Raw genomic sequence first — 20653 nt, forward strand, 5'->3', positions numbered from 1 at the left:
CGCTTGTGTGGCGGCGGGGTTTGAGGAGGACCTCCTCCTGCGGCCCCTAGACTAGAATCGTCGACTGACATTCTTCGTGCTTGCAGAGTCGGTAATTGTAACGTGGGCTGAACTTGTACGGCGGGCTGACCCGGGGGTACCGTAACAGGTACTCCGGTGTCTGGAGGAACGGGAAGTGCCTGATTTACAGGGACTGGCGGAGCGCGAACAGGATTTGCATATTCTGGAACTGTGTCGTCCAAATAGGACGAAATAAAAATATCAGCTGCGGTCGGTTTGTGACGTAGCTTGGTCGGAACTAATGGTGGCGGGAAATTACTGGGTGCCTCTGGGATCGCTTTTGGCAAGCCTTCGGCAATGAGAGGATACATACCCTTAATAAGGGCATGCCTCTGTCTGTCTGACTGTTCGGCTTTGACTTGTTCACCTATCTCGATTAATTCTCTTTCTTGGGCTCGTTCTTGGGATTCTCTACTTAACTCTGACTTTCTGACTTCCTTTTCCGTTCTTCTATGCGCTTCCTTACGCCATAACTCGATGGCATCTTTCTGTGACTGTCTGGCTTTCTTTTTCCATAATGCTTCTTCTACTCGCATGATACATTCGGCATCCCATGTACCCGATACGGGCCATCTATACTTTTCTTCTAACTGTTTGGTATACTCTACCCATAAATCTAGATACAATATGGCGCTTATGCCATGTTTCTGATACATAAAGTGACCTGGACTGTCCCTAGGCGGAACAGGAACTGCTGCTTCCAGCAGACCCTTTCTAGTTTTTAACTGACGTAACTTGGAAAAGAGCGGCATTCTAAACTTGAATCGGAACACAATACAATACACGAAAAACAGTAACAATTGGGAAAACAATTCAGGCATACCACGACATTGAAAATACATTAAACAACATTATAAATAACAGTTCGAACAGAATACTACCTGAAAAAACTGAAAACAGAAACAGAACAGAATTCTCGAGAACGGAACAGACTAGAGTTACTGGATGCACTGCTGTAACAGTACGGAACATACCGGTCCCATAAAGGAACACATCAAGACCCGTATCCACCTAGGTGAACACTTCGTTTGTGGGCTTGGGTACCACCAACCCACGGACCAGGAGTCAATTTAGACTGACCCTGTCTAGACACTACCCCAGCAATGGTACTCACCGGGCAGCACGGAACGGAAGGCCTCGGACGGGACTGGACTACGACGACGAACTTCGGACTTCGGACTTCAATTACGGGTGGACCTCCGGATACCTCGGACCTTGGACTCTCGGCTTGGGCTCTGGTCGGGACTCGCCGCGTTCCTCCACCGTCTCGTTCGGATGCTGGACCCCCTCCTCCGTCTCCTCCGTGGGCCTGAGGGATACTTGAAGCAGAAATATCTGCACTTGGCCAGTATGGTTCCGTCACGACTGCAGAGGGTCAGGGGGTCGGCGTGGCTTCACCGACGCGTGGGGAAAGGGCAAGTCCCTGTTCGGGCGCCATTATGTGGTAAATAAATAAATAATACCCTATTTTTCGGATGAATGAATGAATAACGGATAGCTCAATAAATAAGAGTCAAGATTCGAGGTAGTAGGAGTTTCTGCAGGTTTATTACAGCATAAGGACAGGATCAGGACAACCTGCATAGGATGACCCAGCAGGACAACTGGGGCCCAGCAGCTGCTGGGGCTAGGTCTGGGATGAGCGCGCTAACTTTCAATAACAAAACATCAACTTATATACATAGCGCAAACACATAGCATTACATTGCAGTAGGCGTAACAGTGGGTGGAGTAGAAGGCGTGACACGTAACAGTCTCGAGAGATAACAGTAAAAAGAGGTGTAACTGGGAGTTTACTTAGACATGTGATGCAAACGTAACAGAATATGTCATGAATGGGCGGACACATAGGAGGGGGCTACCTAAGGAGCCGGGACCTCTAACCTAATGGTGCGCGAAAACTAGCAATGACGTGTTACTAGGAGAAGCTGGGGGCTTACGAACTCTGTTCTAGGAGCAGAGACTAGAGTCTAGAGGGTCGGAGCGACATGTACCTAACCCTATCTGGTATCTAATGTTTAGGGAACATGTTGATATAAACTAGAAGTCATGAGGGGAGAGGCTAACCTGATTCTAAGACTGGACCATGCATTATTCTACATGTAGTGCGTGAAGAATATTAAATGACTATTAAATACAGTATTTCTCTAACGTGGAGACGAGAAGGCTAGACAATGATGGAAACTATTGATGCAGTTCAGTAGCTTAGGAATGCAGAGGAGGAGGACTGAACTGATAGCAGGAACTATAACATACTTTTGGTAGACTCGGAGGCAGGGCCGGGCTGCACCGGGCACTGCGAGGCAGGAAGTAAGTGAAGGGTCAGGGATACAGGTGGGGGCTGTATCGCTCCTCAGCGAGGCTTTCAGGAGACAGGAGCTGAATCTGTGGTCCGGGCCCTTTTGAGGCCTAGAAACGGGGACTTTATAATTGAATAACGTGCACACTGAGAAACGTGGCAACATTACTTTACATAGGCCTGATATTCGTAGTATTCACGAGGACTAGAAACTAACATACTAGAGGTGGGCACAACTGTAATTGCGTCTTTAATCAGAAATGGGGAATAACATATGCATATTGATCATGCACACATAACATATGATGGATGAGGCGTAGGGACACAGAACATGGCAAAATTTACTTTTCCACAGTCTGCTGACCTCAGCAGGCAACCATCGCAGTGATGGCTGCAGTTCCAATTGGGTTGCAGTTTGCAACCTTCATCATTAATATTCATGAGATAGGTTGAATTGCAATCCACAAGAAACTGTAATTTGTGAACTGACCTATAACCACATATGTCGGTTCGCAAATAGCCTTACTGGTCACAAAAATCGCTAATTGAGACCAACATTTTGGAACCAGTTTTTGGTACATCTGGCCCCAAGTTAAATTTGGAGTCATCCCACTTTAGTCTGCACCTATTTCACAGTACTTACTTTGTGGACCTTTTATGGATGACTATTTTGCTTCGCTTCACGATGTGAGTTTTACTATTCACATCAATCAACTCATTTTCTGAACATCCATAGATTTAGGACTTGAATATATTTTTTCCTTAAAGTGGGGAATATGTACCTTACGGGGCTGCTGTCACAGGATGTTTGGGAGTTTGTCTCACTGGTGTTTATTTATTTGTGTTGGTTTCTACCACAAACAAGTCACCATGTCCATTGCTGCAATGTAAGGTACTGATTATAGGGTTTTAGTGATTAGGGGGAATGAATGGATCATTAAAACATATCTTCTGGGATAGCTGGAGAAAATGTTCATATGCTTGATAATAAATAATCTGCTGTGAGGACAATGATGAGGGCTACTTTAAATGGATGATGGTGACACTTCATCATGGAATACAAGTAGCTGAACTCCAAGTGCCTGATTCTGATCTCACTAGGAAAGCCCTCCATACAAATCGGATCTGGATGGCTTTCCTAAAGAAACACGCTGTGCGAGTCAGACCGAGCGAGTACAATGCAACCGCACAGTTACGGACTCGGTTCGCTCGGACTGCCATAACACTCTATGGGAACTTGTGTATGGATGCGTACACAGGCTCCCATAGCAAAGAAGGGGTGGTTGGGAAAAAGCATACACCGTAGTGGGCACCCCATGTTGCCCGACACAATGAGTATGCTTGGATCAGGGGGGCCAATGCGCACCCCGTGACCGATACGGAGGTCTTCAAGTGGAGGGGTGCCTGCTCTGGCCCCCCAAAATCCGATTCCGACAGCTGCTTCATCTCGCTGAGACCGAGTGGATACAGCTGTCTGAATCGTGCATCGTACTCAATCGTTTTGAATCCGGCTCCATTGCGCAGTACGATTTGGCTCCGGATGAGTTGGACGGACATATTCGGATTTGGAGACGATTTGATTGGTGAGTACGGGATACTCACATCGTACTTGCTCGTCCGAAACAGGGAATGATTCAGTTGGAAACATGGGCTCCGAATTGTACTCGCACCCTAATGATCTCATTCGGAGCCCTTCCAGCGAGATCAGAATCAGGCCCTAATTCGATTGCACAGTTCATTTTGAGAAGTTTCTGGGGGGCTAAAGTTTTGTGGGAAGGTTGCAAACAGTGGGTGCAAACTGCAAACCAACTTTTTGCAACTCATTCAGCATTTTGTAATATGAATGATGTGCTAATCAGCTACAACATAAAATTAATATTAAGAGGTGGTTGCAAACCCTCCTGCCTAATATTATTAATTAGACAGGATGTGATTTGTGCAAACCTACAAATTGGATATGGATGCAGATTTTAAGGCTTGCAAGGAACCCTTGACCACAATTCCAGTTCACCCATGTCTTGTGTCCCTTGGACCACTATTTTCTCGCTTCATAGCTGGCAATGAGGATTACCAAAGAGGATGCTCTTCAACAGGAACAGCATCCCCTTTCGGAATTAGATACCACTTCAAGTCGGTGTCGGTATCTGAGCTATCACTTGCAACTGCAGTTGTGGTTGCAAAGCACTGATACAAATAACTGCAACTTCCAAGCAGGAAATGTTTGTTGATGAATTTCTCTTGCCAGATGGTTTGTGATGAACACTCTGGAAATAGAGCAAACTATGATCCACCATTGGTCATCTGTTTAGTCATCGACCTGCGGCATGAATATTGTCTGATAAGATTAATACCCTGAGACTAGTTTCTAAATTAAACTTAATATAGACCAATTGTGAATCACAGGATACAAAAGAATTCCAGAAATTGAATTGCTACAGGTATTGGATCATTAGTGAAAATGTAATGATTTCTTTTCTGTGACGCAACAAATAGTTTAGGATTCATTGTCATCTTTCTGGTTCCATGCAGTACCATGGTAACATGCACATTCAATGGAGATGACTTTACTGGTTTTAAAATTTCACTGAGTGTTTGTGATGATTATATCCTTTACAGATATTGCTGGCATGCAAGGCATGGCAGATTATTACATTCAGGAAATTGTATGTCAAACTACCTCTTAATGAGTAGAGCAATAGCAAAGCACACACTTTGATTGGATGACAGGAGCAAGTGCAGAAGCACACTGATTGGTAGCAAATTTGCTACCTTTCTATGTGGCATTGTTTGAAACAATATCTAGGTCAGACACTTCTAAGCGATGCTCTAGAGATGACTGGATTTCGTTGCATTTTTGGTGTTCAGTGGGCAGTTGCCCCTAGCCTCCTGAGCAGCTGCATCCTCTGAAATGTATTCTTATTTTTTTAAACTTTAATTGTAAATTTTCACATCGAACTCAGCGGTCAAGTACAGAATCCTTCGAGACAATATCCATCGACTTGTTTTCATTTCACACAGAGTCCCAAACACATAACACTTGTGTATACACTTTACACTTTGCATGACTTAGCAACGGATTCCGCATCATATACATTTAGGATTGACACAGGCACCAACATTTACGTACTATTGTCACCATCAGACTCACGAGTCTGTTCACTGCCTGGCCCATTGAATTCAACAATTCTCCGCATAACTCTCTCCAACTTGCTATGTGCTCATCCAACTTTTCTTCCCTGGGGCAGGTTTTCATGTGCAGTTCCTCCACCAAAGACCACTCCCCCATGTCTGTCATCCAATTCACAAAAGAGGGGACCCACTCACCAAACCAGCAAATGGCAACCCTCTGTTTAGCCAATACCAGCGCTAACTGTAGCAGCTTGTTGGCCATTTTCCTCTTCTTACGTTGCAGTACCAGCCCTAGGAGGCACTGCTCAGGCATAGCCTCCAGAGGGATTCTCACCCTTCCACGGAGCCATGCTATCACCTCAAGCCAATAGTGATGTACTGCTGGGTATTCCCAGGCCAAATGCATGAACCCAGTATGGGCTCCATGACATCTAGGACATTCATGCGAACGGGAGGCATTGATACGATGGAGCCTCACAGGGGTCATTTACACCCATTGCAAGACGTTATAGTGGAGCAACTTCAACCGGGCATTGCAAGACACCTTGCGTGTTAAAGTACATACTCTGACCCAGTCCCTCTCCAGCAACGGCACCTGCAAATCCTCGTTCCAAGCATACCATGCCCTCAGAGCCAATGATCTCGAGTCCGCCCTCATGGTCTTGTACAACAAAGACACCAATCTACGCCCACCTCCACAAGTTAGCAATATGTTCAAGGTTTCAGTGGTCCGGCGCATATCCGGATACGTGGGCCATGTCACCTTAGCCACTTCAATCAGGCCCGCATATTGAAGATATTGCCCCTGTCTCAAACCGAACCCTTCACACACCTGCTCAAACCTAAGGTAGGTATCATTTATATATAAATCTGCCAATACCATGCAGTCACCCTCCCTCCATGCCTGGAAAGAGATGTTTTCCACCATCCTGCTCATAGGGACTAACTGCCAGATGGACAATTCTGGGTGAAATGGAGCCCACCCCAGCACTCGCACCACAACTTTCTGCCATAAGTAGGCCGTTTGCCTAAACAAATATGGAAACTCCGAATTCACCCCAGCACCCTCCATCAAAATCATAGGGAGATCCTCTGGCTACACTCTTCCGGCTAATAAACGCTTTTCAAAGTGGTCACCCTCATCCAACCACTGCACCGCATACTGAAGGTGCACCGCATAATATTAAAGATCAAATCTGGGTACTCCTGGATCACCCTCCTCATACCGTTTCTGGAGCATCTGCAGCACAACCCTACAACACTTTCCTGCCCAAAGCAGGGTCGCCAGGAGAGAATTCAGTTGCCTAAACATTTTTGCAGGAATCGGGCACAACACATTCTGCAAAGCACATAGACATCTCGGCAGCATCACCATCTTTGCCACCGCTATTCTACCCATTAAGGACAGTGGCAGCATATTCCAGAATTCTACGGAGCGCATCAGCGACTCAACCACCCTATTCATATTCAGCTGGATCAGCTTAGCGTCCCCATGAGTCACCTGCACCACATGGTATCTATAATGGTCTGTCTCCCATCTCAATCCCAGGCTAGGCAACTCCCCAGACTTACTCTCTCTCAAACCTGCTAAAGGGAATGCCAGGGATTTGCGTCTGTTTGGGCGCAGTCCTGAATAAGTCGCAACTGGTCCATCAACGTCAGTAATTGCGGTATGGCCTTACGCTGAGACGTAACATAGAACAGCGCATCATCTGCATAGAGTGAGATAAGGTGTGTACTATGCCCAATTTGTATGCCCCAGCGGCCCAGGTCCTGTCTTGCCCATATCGCCATGGGCTCGATGGCCAGAGCAAACAGTAGTGGCGACAATTGGCATCTCTGCCGCATGCCCCACCCCAACAACCACTGCATTGACCTGGTTTGACCCATTTGCACACATACCGCTGGGTTTCTATATAGTGTTTTAACCCATCTATGAAAGCATGGTCCAATCCCCAGCTTTCCAAGGATATCAAGCAGGCCCCCCCCAATCCACCGTGTCAAACGCCTTTTCAAGGTCGATAGACACCAACGCCATCTCCTCAGAGGCCTCATGCGTCTCATGTAATACAAGCGCCAGCCGTCTTATGTTCATTGACATACTACGGCCTGGGGTAAAGCCGCACTGGTCCTCGTGAACTAAATGTGGCATGTGTGTTCCTAACCGTTTGGCCAACACTTTACATAAGATTTTTATATCCGAGTTAATCATTGTCACGGGTCGGTACGCAGACGGGTCCTGGACATCGCCACCCAGCTTGGGAATCAGACAAATTTCACCCTCATGCATTGTATTGGGAAATATTCCACTCTCAAATGACTCATTAAAAGTTGTCAGCAAAAGCCAAATCAGTACTGCTGAATATGCTTGATAATACTAAATGGGCAACCCGTCCCCTCCCGATGCCTTGGCCGTAGGTATGTCAGCTATCGCCTCCATCAGCTCCTCCTCAGAGATCTGCCCATCCAGATCCATCCTAACTTCTTCAGATACCTGTCTCAACTGCAGACCCTTCAAAAAGGGGATATAATGGTCTGCAATTACCAGGGGGTCTGTCCTGTACACCAGGTGTTGCCGGACCACCTCCAGCATAGCTGCCCGAGTATAGACCAACTCGCACGACTGGGCTCGAAGACTGGTAACCAAAAGGGGGGCCTGCTCCTTACGCAATACCCAGGCCAATAACCAACCAGATTTATCTCACTCTGCATGCAGCAGCTGGCAATATTTCCTAGGAGTACACTTATACAGCCTATTCCAAGTATCTGCAACCTGCTCCCATAATACACGCTCTCGCTGCTGGGTGTCATCCTGCCTCTGCGGCCCAGACTGAAGCTCAGCTAACATTCTCTACTTATCCTGTAGCTCAGACTGTAGTTGCCTCCGAACGCCATATGTCAGCCCCATTGCCACCCCTCTGACCACCGCCTTCATCGCATCCCACTCATGGGCTCTGTTGCATGCAATACCCCAATTAAGGGACATATACCCTGTTAACGCACTCGAAATCGCCTCCTTCCTAACCGGGTCCCCCAGAATATCAACAGGGAACCGCCATCTACGGTAGCCCTGCTCCCCCATTGTCCACTGCACTGAGTAGCATACAGGCGCATGATCCGAGAAAAAACGGGCCAGGTGTCTAATCACTGCTGCCATAAACGCTGGGTGCTCTGTCGCTAGTACCCTATCTAGATGACAATGTGTGTTATGAGTGGGTGTAAAACAGGTGAATATTTTCTGAGTCGTGTGGTGTTCCCTCCAAACATCCCGAATGCCTAGGTCACTCATTCGTTTTTGCAACTGCTTAGTCATACGCGGCTTGGTGCCCCTTCGAGGGGGGCAACTATCCATCTCCGGACCCACCACACAATTAAAGTCTCCCAACCATAGTAAGGAAGTGTTCAAGTCTACAGTAACTAAATCGTGCAGAGCTGCAAAGAAATTTGGCTTATCAGTATTAGGGGCATAGGTGTTTAGTATGCTGATATCTTTGCCATCTTGCTTGCCCCGCAATAACACGTAACAACCTTCTACACCTGTTTCAGCCAACTGTAGTGTAAATGGGGCCCCAGGTGCCACCCAAATCAACGTCCCCTGGCATAGGTAGAATACGACGAGTGGAACACCGGCCCCCTCCACTTTTTGGCCAGACGCCCTGCCCTAGCATCATCCAGATGTGTCTCTTGCAAGCATGCAATCATTATGCTATGCCACTTGAGGAATGAGAGGACCCTATGTGGTTTGGTGCAGGTGCCTAAACCCTAACATTCCAGCTAAGGAACTTTAGCACATCTGCCATGGTCATACATTTGCACTTCCTGTCTAGCAACACGCCAGGACTCAGCCCTCTTCTGCAATGACAAACTCTTGTGCACAACACCACTGAAATTCACACATTAACAACTAAAGCAACAAGCCCCCACTCCCCCCACCCACGAACAATGCTAGACTATTATCCCAGACGATTTTGCCCACCCATCGCTCATTCAAAGATGTGCACAGCTTCCCACTAAACTCAACAGGGGCAACAAAAAAGTATTGCATCCCGGTTCACCCACCCACCACAGATCCAGAGTCCCGCTGCCATTCTGAAATACACCTGCCTCATATATACTGAAAGTCAGGCAATATCCCCTCCCCTGGGTCCCGTCCACCCTACAAGTAGCGCTATTCCCCCCCCCCCATATCCAGATCCCAGAGCAACAAACAACACCATACAGCATTACTGCACTCCTGTGTAGTAGTCCTAAATCAGCAAACAGTGCAGTAAGCCAGTAGTCATTGATTAATAACTTTCATTGACAACCCCCGGAAGATCCTCCAACAAAGTCTCAGGACACAACGTCTATTGTTAGTGGCAGAGTCTGGTCTTGCCTATCTGGTTCAGCTCCCAGCAAGTCGACCTACGCAGCACTCTCCACAAGGGGATTAGACTGCAGCATTCCATCCTTACCCACCGTTCTCATCCGCTGCGACACCTCCGGAGCATTCTGTGATTCCGTTCGACGCTGCTGCCGTCGCCGGCCCCCGTCTGGTCGTGTCTCCCATCATCGCTTCTGGCCCCTTGCTTCTCCAGGTGGAAATCCATCTCCACGAATCTCCAGCCACTCCCAAACATCTTCCGGGGAGTCAAAGAATTGCGCCTTACCCCCCGAAATCACCTTCAACTTGGCAGGATACTGGAGCATATATTGCATGTTTAGGTCTCACAGCTTACGCTTCACTGCGAGGAAGGATTTCCGAAGGTCCTGAACTTGCTTAGTGTAATCCGGTAATATAGTCACTTTATTGTTTTCATACTGGAGGTTCTGGTGTTCCCTTGCCGCCCTCAGAATGCAGTCTCTATCCCGATAGGTGAGAATTGTAGCTATGATAGCTCGAGGCTGCGCCCCCAGGAGTGGAAGAGGGTCGAGAGCCCTATACGACTCCAGCGATCCAGGAACTGTTCTTCCTCCCCCAGCTCCGCCCTTTCCGGGATGACCAGCACTCGAATATTGCTGCATCTCGCCCTCCCCTCCGCCTCCTCAGCACGCCTCTCCAGGGCCCTCGTAACCACAGTTATCTGAGTTATCTGTGCCACCTGCTGCTTGAGGGTAACAACCTCTCCTTTCAGTTCTGCTATATGCCCCTCAGCACTCGTGACTTTATCAGCTATCTTCCGGAGGTCCACGCATAGTAGGTTCACATCCACAAAAACAGTATCTATTCTGTCCTCCAGCTGCCTTGGCATAGTATACTGCGTGATGGTAATTGGCTCAGTCGTCTTCTGGGGCTTGTCTTTGCCCATTGTGACCCCCGGCGCATATACATGGCACACCCGCCGACGCAATGCACACACCAGAGGAGTCTCCTTAGCGAGGGTCCACTAATGAATCTAGGCCAGCAGATATAATAACACACACAGGGAACTCCCTCCATGCACAGTGTCCTCAATCCAGATAAATGGCATACACTGCCCCTCTGTGACAGCACAGCAAACCAAGCCCAGTTGCAAACCTGCCCTAGCAAGTCCACACATGTAGCAGCTCAGATCAGCAGGCCAGAACTAGGGCACTGCAATCCACATAGGCAGTGAGCGTGGGTTGGGTAAAATAATGTACGGTCAAATGCAGCTCTCAGGCTGCTCCCTGTCGTGCCCCCCTCTTTAGGTCCTCAATTAAGTGCTGGTAATTTTTCGCAAGCCCCATACGCTTACTAGGGGCACTGCAGCCGAGCCAGCATGACAGTGTAGATGTCTTCAGCCCCCACAGTTCAGTAGTATTCAGGCCTTTGAGCACAAGAAGGGGGAGGGAGGGGGCCCGATGGACAATGACTCCCCCACACACGCACCACCCCGTGGGCCAGCAGGCCCCAGCACAAGTCTTGCAGCTCCGGGGTTGGGGGGGTAACCAAGCGCAGGCACAGCTTCCAGGGACTCCGACCAGGCCCAAAGCGGACCTTGCCCCCTCCAGGTCCTGACTGGGGGGAGCCGCGGCCGCCCTAGGCCCACTCACCAGCACAAGCCAGGCGCCCAGGCCGCCACACCTCGCATACCCGCTGTCTGCTCCCTGATGAATGAATGAATGAATGAATTGTCATTTGTAAAGCGCATGGCTACCAAAGGTCTCCCAGCGCTAGAGACAAAGCCATCACACAATCAAACGATAAGAGAGTTCCAGAAAACAGCAGAGTCTTCAGCTGTTTGCAAAAGGAGAGATGATTGACCTTGAGTCGGATATGATCTGGGAGCTGATTCCAGCATTTGGCCGAGATGAGGGAATAAAGACGTCCCCCACTCCAAACTCGGTATACTCTAGAAACTATTGCTAGATGTGTTTTCTCAGTGCGCAAAGATCTTTTAGGGAGGTAAGGGGAGATAATGGACTGAAGAAATGGAGGGGCCTTAGCTGAGAGTGCCTTATGGGCAATACACAAAGCCTTAAACTGAATTCTCCCAGCCACTGGAAGCCAATGCAGGGATATAATGTAAGGTTTAGCTGGTTCCTGCTTATGAACCTGCATCAGCAGTCATGCCGCACAGTTTTGAACCGTTTGCAATTTCTTAATGGTTGCGGCTGGAGACCCTATGTATAGCACATTGGCATAATCTAGCCTCGAGAAAATCAAGGCTTGCACCAAAAGCTTCCTGGCAGAAAACGGCAAAAGTGGAAGAACCTTCCTGATCATTTTTAAAATGCCTTAACAGGTACCTGCCACTCTGCATGCCTGTTCCTTAAAGTTCAGGCTGTGATCCAGCCACACCCCAGACTTTTTATTTGAGTCATGGGGGTAGGCATCACCCCTAAACATTTCGGCCAGAGGGCGTTGATGTCTATATTAGTTGTTTTACCCAAGAGCATCAGCTCGGTTTTGGCTGCGTTCAGCTTGAGGAAGGAGTCATCCATCCATGCGGAGATCCCTTCCAGACTGATGGGCAAATTGCTCTTAGCATTGTCCAGACTGTTGAGGGATACAATCAGCTGAGTATCATCAGCATAGGAGATGATGTTAGCCCCAAAAGGTTTAACCACCTCGGCCAGCGGGCGCAGATAGACATTAAATAGAGTGGGGCTCAGGGAGGAGCCTTGCAGCACCCCACATCGTAATGGCATTCTTTCTGAGCTAACATTACCCTCAAAGACCTGAAAGTCCTGTCTACCAGGAAAGACTCAAGCCATTTGAGTAAAATTTCTGTCACCCGAATCTCTCTAAGTCTTGTAATCAGAAGTTGATGATTAACAGTGTCAAAGGCCGCACTGAGGTCGAGTAATATGATATCTGCGTACCCGCCACTGTCTAAAATTTTCCTAGCTTCTTCGACCATAGCTAACAAGGCTGTCTCTGTGCCTTGTGGGTTCTAAAGCCCGTTTGAGAGGGGTGAAGACGTTCATTCACCTCCAATAAATTGGAGAGAATGGATAACAGGCAGTGCACCACAGGAGCACTTCTCTCGCTCAGCCGGGGTCAAGATGAGGCCGCTCTGCCATCAAGCTCTCAGGCAGACCATGCACTCTGGGCAGAGTGCGCTGCGCTTCACGGCCAGGACCCCGAGGCCGTCAATCACAGCTGGCGGCAGCCAAACAGTCAGGGCACACAAGAAGGGGGATCATCCAGCAGTGCTCGCGCTCCACCGATGCCAGACCACCTCAGCAAAGCTTCCGGATGCAGCGGGTCATCCCGTGTAGGCCCGCGCGACACTACGCACTTTCACGCTGTGCGTGGCGCCGGGCCACAGACCGCCCAGGACCGATCCGTTAGACCCAGGGGGGCTCCATATGTCTTCTCTCAAGCAGAAGTCGGGATTATAGTGGGGCATCAAAGAGAAATGCAGGATATTCAGTTGGACGGACGAGCTAAGGAGGCTCACGTCCTGTTGGCCATTTGGCTAGGCCATGCCCCCCTCTGAAATGTATACCTAAAAGGATCCATTATATATCAGTGTGTGGACAGGCTTTTATAATTATTGTGTGTGCAGATCATGTTAAAGAGTTAAGTGCTTCATGAATAATCTTATGATACCAGGGGATGTTAGTTTAATGACTCTCTCTTTTTAATTAGTGTGTATTTTACTGATGTATATTTTAAAGATGATTAATGCAAATAATAAATAAAGACTATGATGAAAAGTTATGCACCAAATAGACCTAGTCGCATTCCTACCCATAAGTACTATCTCAAGAATATTCTTTAAGTGCTCTGGCTTCGGTGAGGAAAAATGCTGATGGTGAGCGGCCAAGTACTCCTCCCTCCCCAAACATTTTGCCATCCTCCTGGATGCTTGATATGAATGTTCAATTGACAACAGACACAGGAAGTGAAAAGCTTGTAATTAACTGAGTTTCTAGTGACTTATGACCTGGAACTCCCGGACTCTGGACCTCAGGTAATCACCATCGCTGCCACAATTCAGGAATAACTTCAAGACCTGGCTCTTCGACTGAACTACAGACCCCCCATCCTCCCCCCTTCCCACTCAGCAGCTTGAGATGCTCACAGGTGTGTAGTCACGCTTTTTTAGATTGCTGATTGTTGGACTTGGCTCTTTTTGAAAGGTCATCCCAAAACTTTTTGCCTTCCTTCTGTATTTTCTCTGACCTTTTGTTGGTTTTTTAAGACTCTGGGCACTTTACCACTGCTGATCAGTGCTAAAGAGCATGGACTCTCTCTTGTAAAACTTGGCAAGCTTGGTCTAAACCTGTTTGGCATATTGAATTTTCCTGTAAATCTCGGTATCCCACATACCCAGGGCATGTAAATTAGATGCTACTAGTGGGCTTGCGATTCAGAAAAGGGGGTGGTGATGAACAGAGTGTCTGAATTAAGCAGACCACTCTTACCCAGTCCAAAGATCAGGGCTTGATCCATCACCGTTATTTAGCTCACTGCCCCATCCCAGCTCAGAACCTGGCTATATGCAAATTAGTCTGTCCCTGGCCCAGTGCATCATGGGAACAGGGCAGACCAAACTACCAAGCCAATTCTTCACCAGAAAGGAGACAAGCTTCCGGGGACCGGTTTCTGCCATTTCAGGCGTCGTCGGCCCGGCTTGCTTGAATCCTGATGGAGCAGTGAGCAAGGGACTCATGTCTGAGTATACCCTGCCACACCTATAGTGGCCAAAAACGATTCAGAAAAGGGGGTGGTGATGAACAGAGTGTCTGAATTAAGCACACCACTCTTACCCAGTCCAAAGATCAGGGCTTGATCCATCACCGTTATTTAGCTCACTGCCCCATCCCAGCTCAGAACCTGGCTATATGCAAATTAGTCTGTCCCTGGCCCAGTGCATCATGGGAACAGGGCAGACCAAACTACCAAGCCAATTCTTCACCAGAAAGGAGACAAGCTTCCGGGGACCGGTTTCTGCCATTTCAGGCGTCGTCGGCCCGGCTTGCTTGAATCCTGATGGAGCAGTGAGCAAGGGACTCATGTCTGAGTATACCCTGCCACACCTATAGTGGCCAAAAATGATTCAGAAAAGGGGGTGGTGATGAACAGAGTGTCTGAATTAAGCAGACCACTCTTACCCTGTCCAAAGATCAGGGCTTGATCCATCACCGTTATTTAGCTCACTGCCCCATCCCAGCTCAGAACCTGGCTATATGCAAATTAGTCTGTCCCTGGCCCAGTGCATCATGGGAACAGGGCAGACCAAACTACCAAGCCAATTCTTCACCAGAAAGGAGACAAGCTTCCGGGGACCGGTTTCTGCCATTTCAGGCGTCGTCGGCCCGGCTTGCTTGAATCCTGATGGAGCAGTGAGCAAGGGACTCATGTCTGAGTATACCCTGCCACACCTATAGTGGCCAAAAACGATTCAGAAAAGGGGGTGGTGATGAACAGAGTGTCTGAATTAAGCAGACCACTCTTACCCAGTCCAAAGATCAGGGCTTGATCCATCACCGTTATTTAGCTCACTGCCCCATCCCAGCTCAGAACCTGGCTATATGCAAATTAGTCTGTCCCTGGCCCAGTGCATCATGGGAACAGGGCAGACCAAACTACCAAGCCAATTCTTCACCAGAAAGGAGACAAGCTTCCGGGGACCGGTTTCTGCCATTTCAGGCGTCGTCGGCCCGGCTTGCTTGAATCCTGATGGAGCAGTGAGCAAGGGACCCATCTCTGAGTAAACCCTGCCACACCTATAGTGGCCAAAAACGATTCAGAAAAGGGGGTGGTGATGAACAGAGTGTCTGAATTAAGCAGACCACTCTTACCCAGTCCAAAGATCAGGGCTTGATCCATCACCGTTATTTAGCTCACTGCCCCATCCCAGCTCAGAACCTGGCTATATGCAAATTAGTCTGTCCCTGGCCCAGTGCATCATGGGAACAGGGCAGACCAAACTACCAAGCCAATTCTTCACCAGAAAGGAGACAAGCTTCCGGGGACCGGTTTCTGCCATTTCAGGCGTCGTCTGCCCGGCTTGCTTGAATCCTGATGGAGCAGTGAGCAAGGGACTCATGTCTGAGTATACCCTGCCACACCTATAGTGGCCAAAAACGATTCAGAAAAGGGGGTGGTGATGAACAGAGTGTCTGAATTAAGCAGACCACTCTTACCCAGTCCAAAGATCAGGGCTTGCTCCATCACCGTTATTTAGCTCACTAGTGGGCTTGCAGCGCTACTTGCTCCACCTACCGAAGTAGCCTTTCAAACCTGTCTCAGGCCTCTGCCACTGCAGGACCTGTGCACCCAATTCATGGCTGCAGTGGTGTGAAAAATGGTTGCCACATCTGCAACTCCCCTTTTACTACATATATGTCACTCTAAGGTTGGCCCTAGCTATCCCTATGAACAGGGTGCTGTCTAGGTAGAAGGTATGACATGTGCCTTAACTGTGCAGGATGTACTGGTAGTGACAAACAGCCTATTTGGTTTCTCACTGCAGTGAGGGTGCCCTCTCAGGGGGTTGCATCGGGGATTCCCTGATATGTGCTACAGTGGTAATTTTTGATCTGAGAGGGCTAGTGTGACCATGTTTGGTATGTTTGGAATAATAGTGATAAATCCGGCTTACTGTTGAAAGCAGATTTATTATTACTATTTTATAAATTCCACTTTTAGAAGTGGGCATTTCTGTGTCATTATCTGTCTTTGTGCCCTGCCTGGGTATGTATTGACTGTCTGGTTTTGACTGACAGGAGACAGGGGCTGTGCATTCACTCCAGCCAGTCCCTGGGAGGGTTGAGGTGTGTCCTGCCCTGCCTGGGTGACTCAGTGCTAGGCTGAATAGACCTTGGCTGAATTTACAGTAGCAGGCTGAGTTTCCCTTGCACCTGAATAGGCCTGGTCTGCATTTTGAATGGTGGTAGGAGTTGCACATTCACCTGAATAGGGCTGTGCCTGCCTTCTACAGTGCTGTCTCCACCCCTGTGGTGTGTCTGGGGCCAATGCTTACAAGGTGAACTTGGGGTGTTGTGCACTTCTACAATGTGTCTGATGTGCCCCCAGAACAGGGGCTGTGACCCCATGAAAAACTGAAGTCACAGCATGGGACTTGTAACCAGAGGACTGCTGTGTGCCAGGAGGAACCCCTATTTGGGACTACCTGCTGCTTGCTGGGTGGCTGAAGGAACTGCCATTCAGCTAAGTGACCCTGCGTGCGGGCCTGCCTGTGCCCTGTTCTCTGCCCTAGTTTTCTCATCGGACTAAGTTGCATGCCCCCCACATACAGCTCGTGGAGAGCACTTCCAAGGAGAGAGTAGGTGGGGAACCCTGTTTCACCTCCCAGAGCCTGTTGAGAGCTCCTCCTTGTCCTCCAGTGCCTGATGGGTGCTTTATTGGGGCATGGGTGCTGTCTGGAGACCTGCGGTATTCAGGGCTGTTTGTGAGCGGGCCGCCATGCCTCCCTGCAAGGCAGTCAACATCGGGCACGGTGCTTTAAGCTAAACACAGGACCCCGTGCCTCCCTTGTTGGGAGAGAGGGAAGTCTAACCCCGCCTGTGGAGGGCGGAGCCGCAATACCGGTTGAAGCTGCACGGCAGGAAGTAAAGCCATTCCAGCAAAGGTGGTGGGACCACTTTGCAGTAGCAGTGACTGAGCTGCCGGGAGGTGAAGGGGAGTCCAAGGCTCATTCCCTGTGTGGGGGAAGTGAAGTCCACGGTGACTGCAGGAAGGCTATGGGGGAAGCAACTGCAATGCACGTTCATGTGCAGCTGCATTTGTTGGCATACTGCTGCAGGGGACCCAGGGAGATCTCCCCACCGTCATTGGCGGCAACATTTTACTTTGCCCTCGGTACGGACACCCGGTCAGCCAGAGGAGGACTGACCCTCCATGTAGGTAGCTGCCTTTGGTTATTCAGGAGCGGGCAGTCAGGAGCTACCAAGAGAGGTCTACCTCACCTGCTACAGCTGCAAACCACACCCCATGGGGTACACATACCTTGGGGGCATTTCTCTTTTTGGATGCCCATCACAGAGGAATCCTCAACGGAGGTTTCCGTTTGGGGAATAAGGAACTTTCCGAGCAAGTGCCATATTGTCCCTGATAGAAGGGCAGGGGACCCTGCACTCTGTCAGGAATCTAAAAGTACCGTATTCCCCACTGTAGGCTGGCAGGTAGCCCAGGAACCTACGAGGGAAGAGACAGTTACTACGTAAAGTGTTGTAGGAGCACAAGTGCCGCTCTTAGTGTTGTGGTAACCCCTGGTAAGGGATGTGCTGGTGATCCTCATATTTCCTACCCTGCTTATGATTCCTGTGCCATATTTTGCAGTGTATGCCCTGATGTGAATGTGTATGCAGTGTTACCCTGCCACGGTTTTGTACCATGGGTACAGTGATTTATATGATGGTGGTATGTACAATATCAATGATGATTTTGCTATGATGTGTGCACTCTACAGGTATTTACTGTAGTGCAGTGAAGTGCACTGCTGGGGTTGTTATGACAATGGCCTGAATGGCCAAGTGATTTATGTGATTCTGTGTGAATGCATGACATGGGCCTAGCGGCACAATGATTTATGTGATTGTGGTCTAATGTGTTTAAAGAATAATACAAAGGATATTTTTATATAACCTTGTGTGGAGTTTCTTTTTGTGGTGTGCCTAGTGTGTCGCTGGTGAGTGTGTGTTGAGGAAATGCTTTACACATTGCCCCTGGGATATGGCTGACTGCTCTGCCAAGCTATCAAGGGGGTGAGCAGGCGTTATCTTTAATGTGTAACTCCCTTGCCCTGACTAGAGTGGTGGTTCTGCCTGGCTTAGGTGCATACCCTAGCCGACCAGAAACCCCATTTCTAACACTGATTGATACAGATTGATTGATGTTCCTGCTGCAAACATGAAATAAGTACTGTAATCAATTAAATATATTTCAAACAGGTCACAATTTTGAAACTGTTGCTCTGCTCGTAGCTCTAGTACTCCTCAGGTGATCGGATGTACTAATGTGACTATCTACAGTGCCTAGCATGGAAGAATATGCAAAGTCACTATTTGCTTCTAAAGGAACACCTCTCACCTCCAAAAGATTCTGCAGATACATTTTTAGCTAAGTGTGAATCTAATGTTAGTTCTAAAACTCAATCGCTGTTGACATCCGTCACTTTATAACTACTTTCTAAAAGAGAAATCCAAAAATCGAATGTAAATTGAAAAATATAGCATCTGCCTCCTCTGTTCCCATGTGAATTGTTTTCTAGGTGGCGTACATGGCAATTTAAACAAAAAAAAAGCTCAGTTTATTTTCAGACCCTGAGTAAAAGCACTGGTGAACATATCTAAGGTAGTTCATCTGTGGCAGGACAATGACTCTAGATTGACGTGGGCAATGTACTGGTCAGAGGCCTGTAGAACACAGGTTCAATTCCAGGTACAGTTAATGTTAATTTTCAGATTTCAGATTCAGTGGCCCATGAAGTGAGCCTCGAAAATATCTCCTACCAGTACTCTGACAGTTCACTATTATGATCTCTAAAATGTACAATTATAAATTAATAGTACTACTCTGACATCACAATTCACTAGCAACATATATCCCTCTGACTTCACGATATTTTACTTTTTTACTTAGCTCTCTTTGCCTTTCTTCTCCAACATAATAGTGAACTATGTATGAAAGAGTTTACACATGTGTTCATTATCCTTTTATGGTCTGGCATTTCCAGTCGAAGGAGAGATGGAGCTCTAGAAACATCCATTTTGTATATTTAATCAGACATACTGCTCTGTAATACACAAGTGGTCAGCGGACTTACATTCTGTGATGTTAAGGACCTCTCTGTAGCTTGTAATGCACAGGTATCAGACAAGTGCATGTATTTAGTATAATTCTATATAGTGGCATAACATTTTCATGAGGACAGAGAAATTACAAATACTGATATATGGCAATTGTAACATACCTGCTCACTAGGAAGTCCCAGTTAAGTCGCACCCAGTCCCATGCCATGATTTTCCCATATTTGTTCTGTGATATGTACCCTAGGACAGTGAACAGATCTTGGCTTTTGATAAGACTTGTGTTGTAAAGGTAGTTCAAATACCTAGGAGAAAAAATAAGCAAAATGTAGAGAAAATGTATGGTTGTGTTCTTCTTGTTCTTTGATTTCAAATTATATTTTTTTCAAAGGTAGTCATACATATGCCCAAGAATAATTTGTAAATACGCTTATTGTAAATGGCATACAAAACTAATTTCACCTGCTTTTACAGTCTATTATTTGTAATAGTATTACAACTTGAGCTTCACATTTTAACTTTTGTTATAAACTACGTCTCATTAATCCCTGGAATAAACTACCTTGTGGACTAGTGAGTATACAGATTGCTGCCTTATCTCCTGAAATGCCAGTAAAGGGCCATACACATCACCTTACATTGGCCTATTCATTTTTAATGAAGGACATTATTCTGTACTTAATACCAATTCAATATGATTGAATCAGGGCTCGGTATGTATCTTGTGTTAGTTTATATGATTATTTCAACCCAACTTTAGACCAACTTTCTCAGTTTTCAAAAGAGCCACAAAATCTGGCTGTTCTAAGACTCGCAACAATAGTTATATGTGGTGCATTTAACTGGCTTCTCAAAAGCAATCTTTGCCATTGAACAGACTAATAATAACGAACATTATTTAAGCAGAAAGAGACATTTAATTACAGATAAGCTTGATATAAATTATCTCAGCTATTCATATTATGAAACCTAAATAGAAAATATGGGTTCTGTGAA

At 47.5% G+C, this 20653-nt stretch overlaps 1 protein-coding gene across 2 annotated transcripts in view; it reads right to left on the minus strand.

Annotated features, from left to right (window-relative positions):
* Nucleotides 1–20653, minus strand: part of ENPEP (glutamyl aminopeptidase) — a 297126-nt gene that overhangs the window by 38187 nt on the left and 238286 nt on the right. The window contains exon 18 of one of the 2 annotated variants that reach the window (XM_078676092.1): nucleotides 19822–19962. In XM_078676092.1, coding sequence (XP_078532218.1) covers nucleotides 19822–19962 — 141 coding nt within the window. Of the gene's footprint in view, nucleotides 1–19797; nucleotides 19963–20653 lie in introns of both variants that reach the window. The other variant, XM_078676093.1, reaches the window with a different exon arrangement.

Source organism: Lissotriton helveticus, chromosome 2_1 (assembly GCF_964261635.1).
Source record: "Lissotriton helveticus chromosome 2_1, aLisHel1.1, whole genome shotgun sequence".
In the NCBI taxonomy this organism is placed as follows: domain Eukaryota; kingdom Metazoa; phylum Chordata; class Amphibia; order Caudata; family Salamandridae; genus Lissotriton; species Lissotriton helveticus.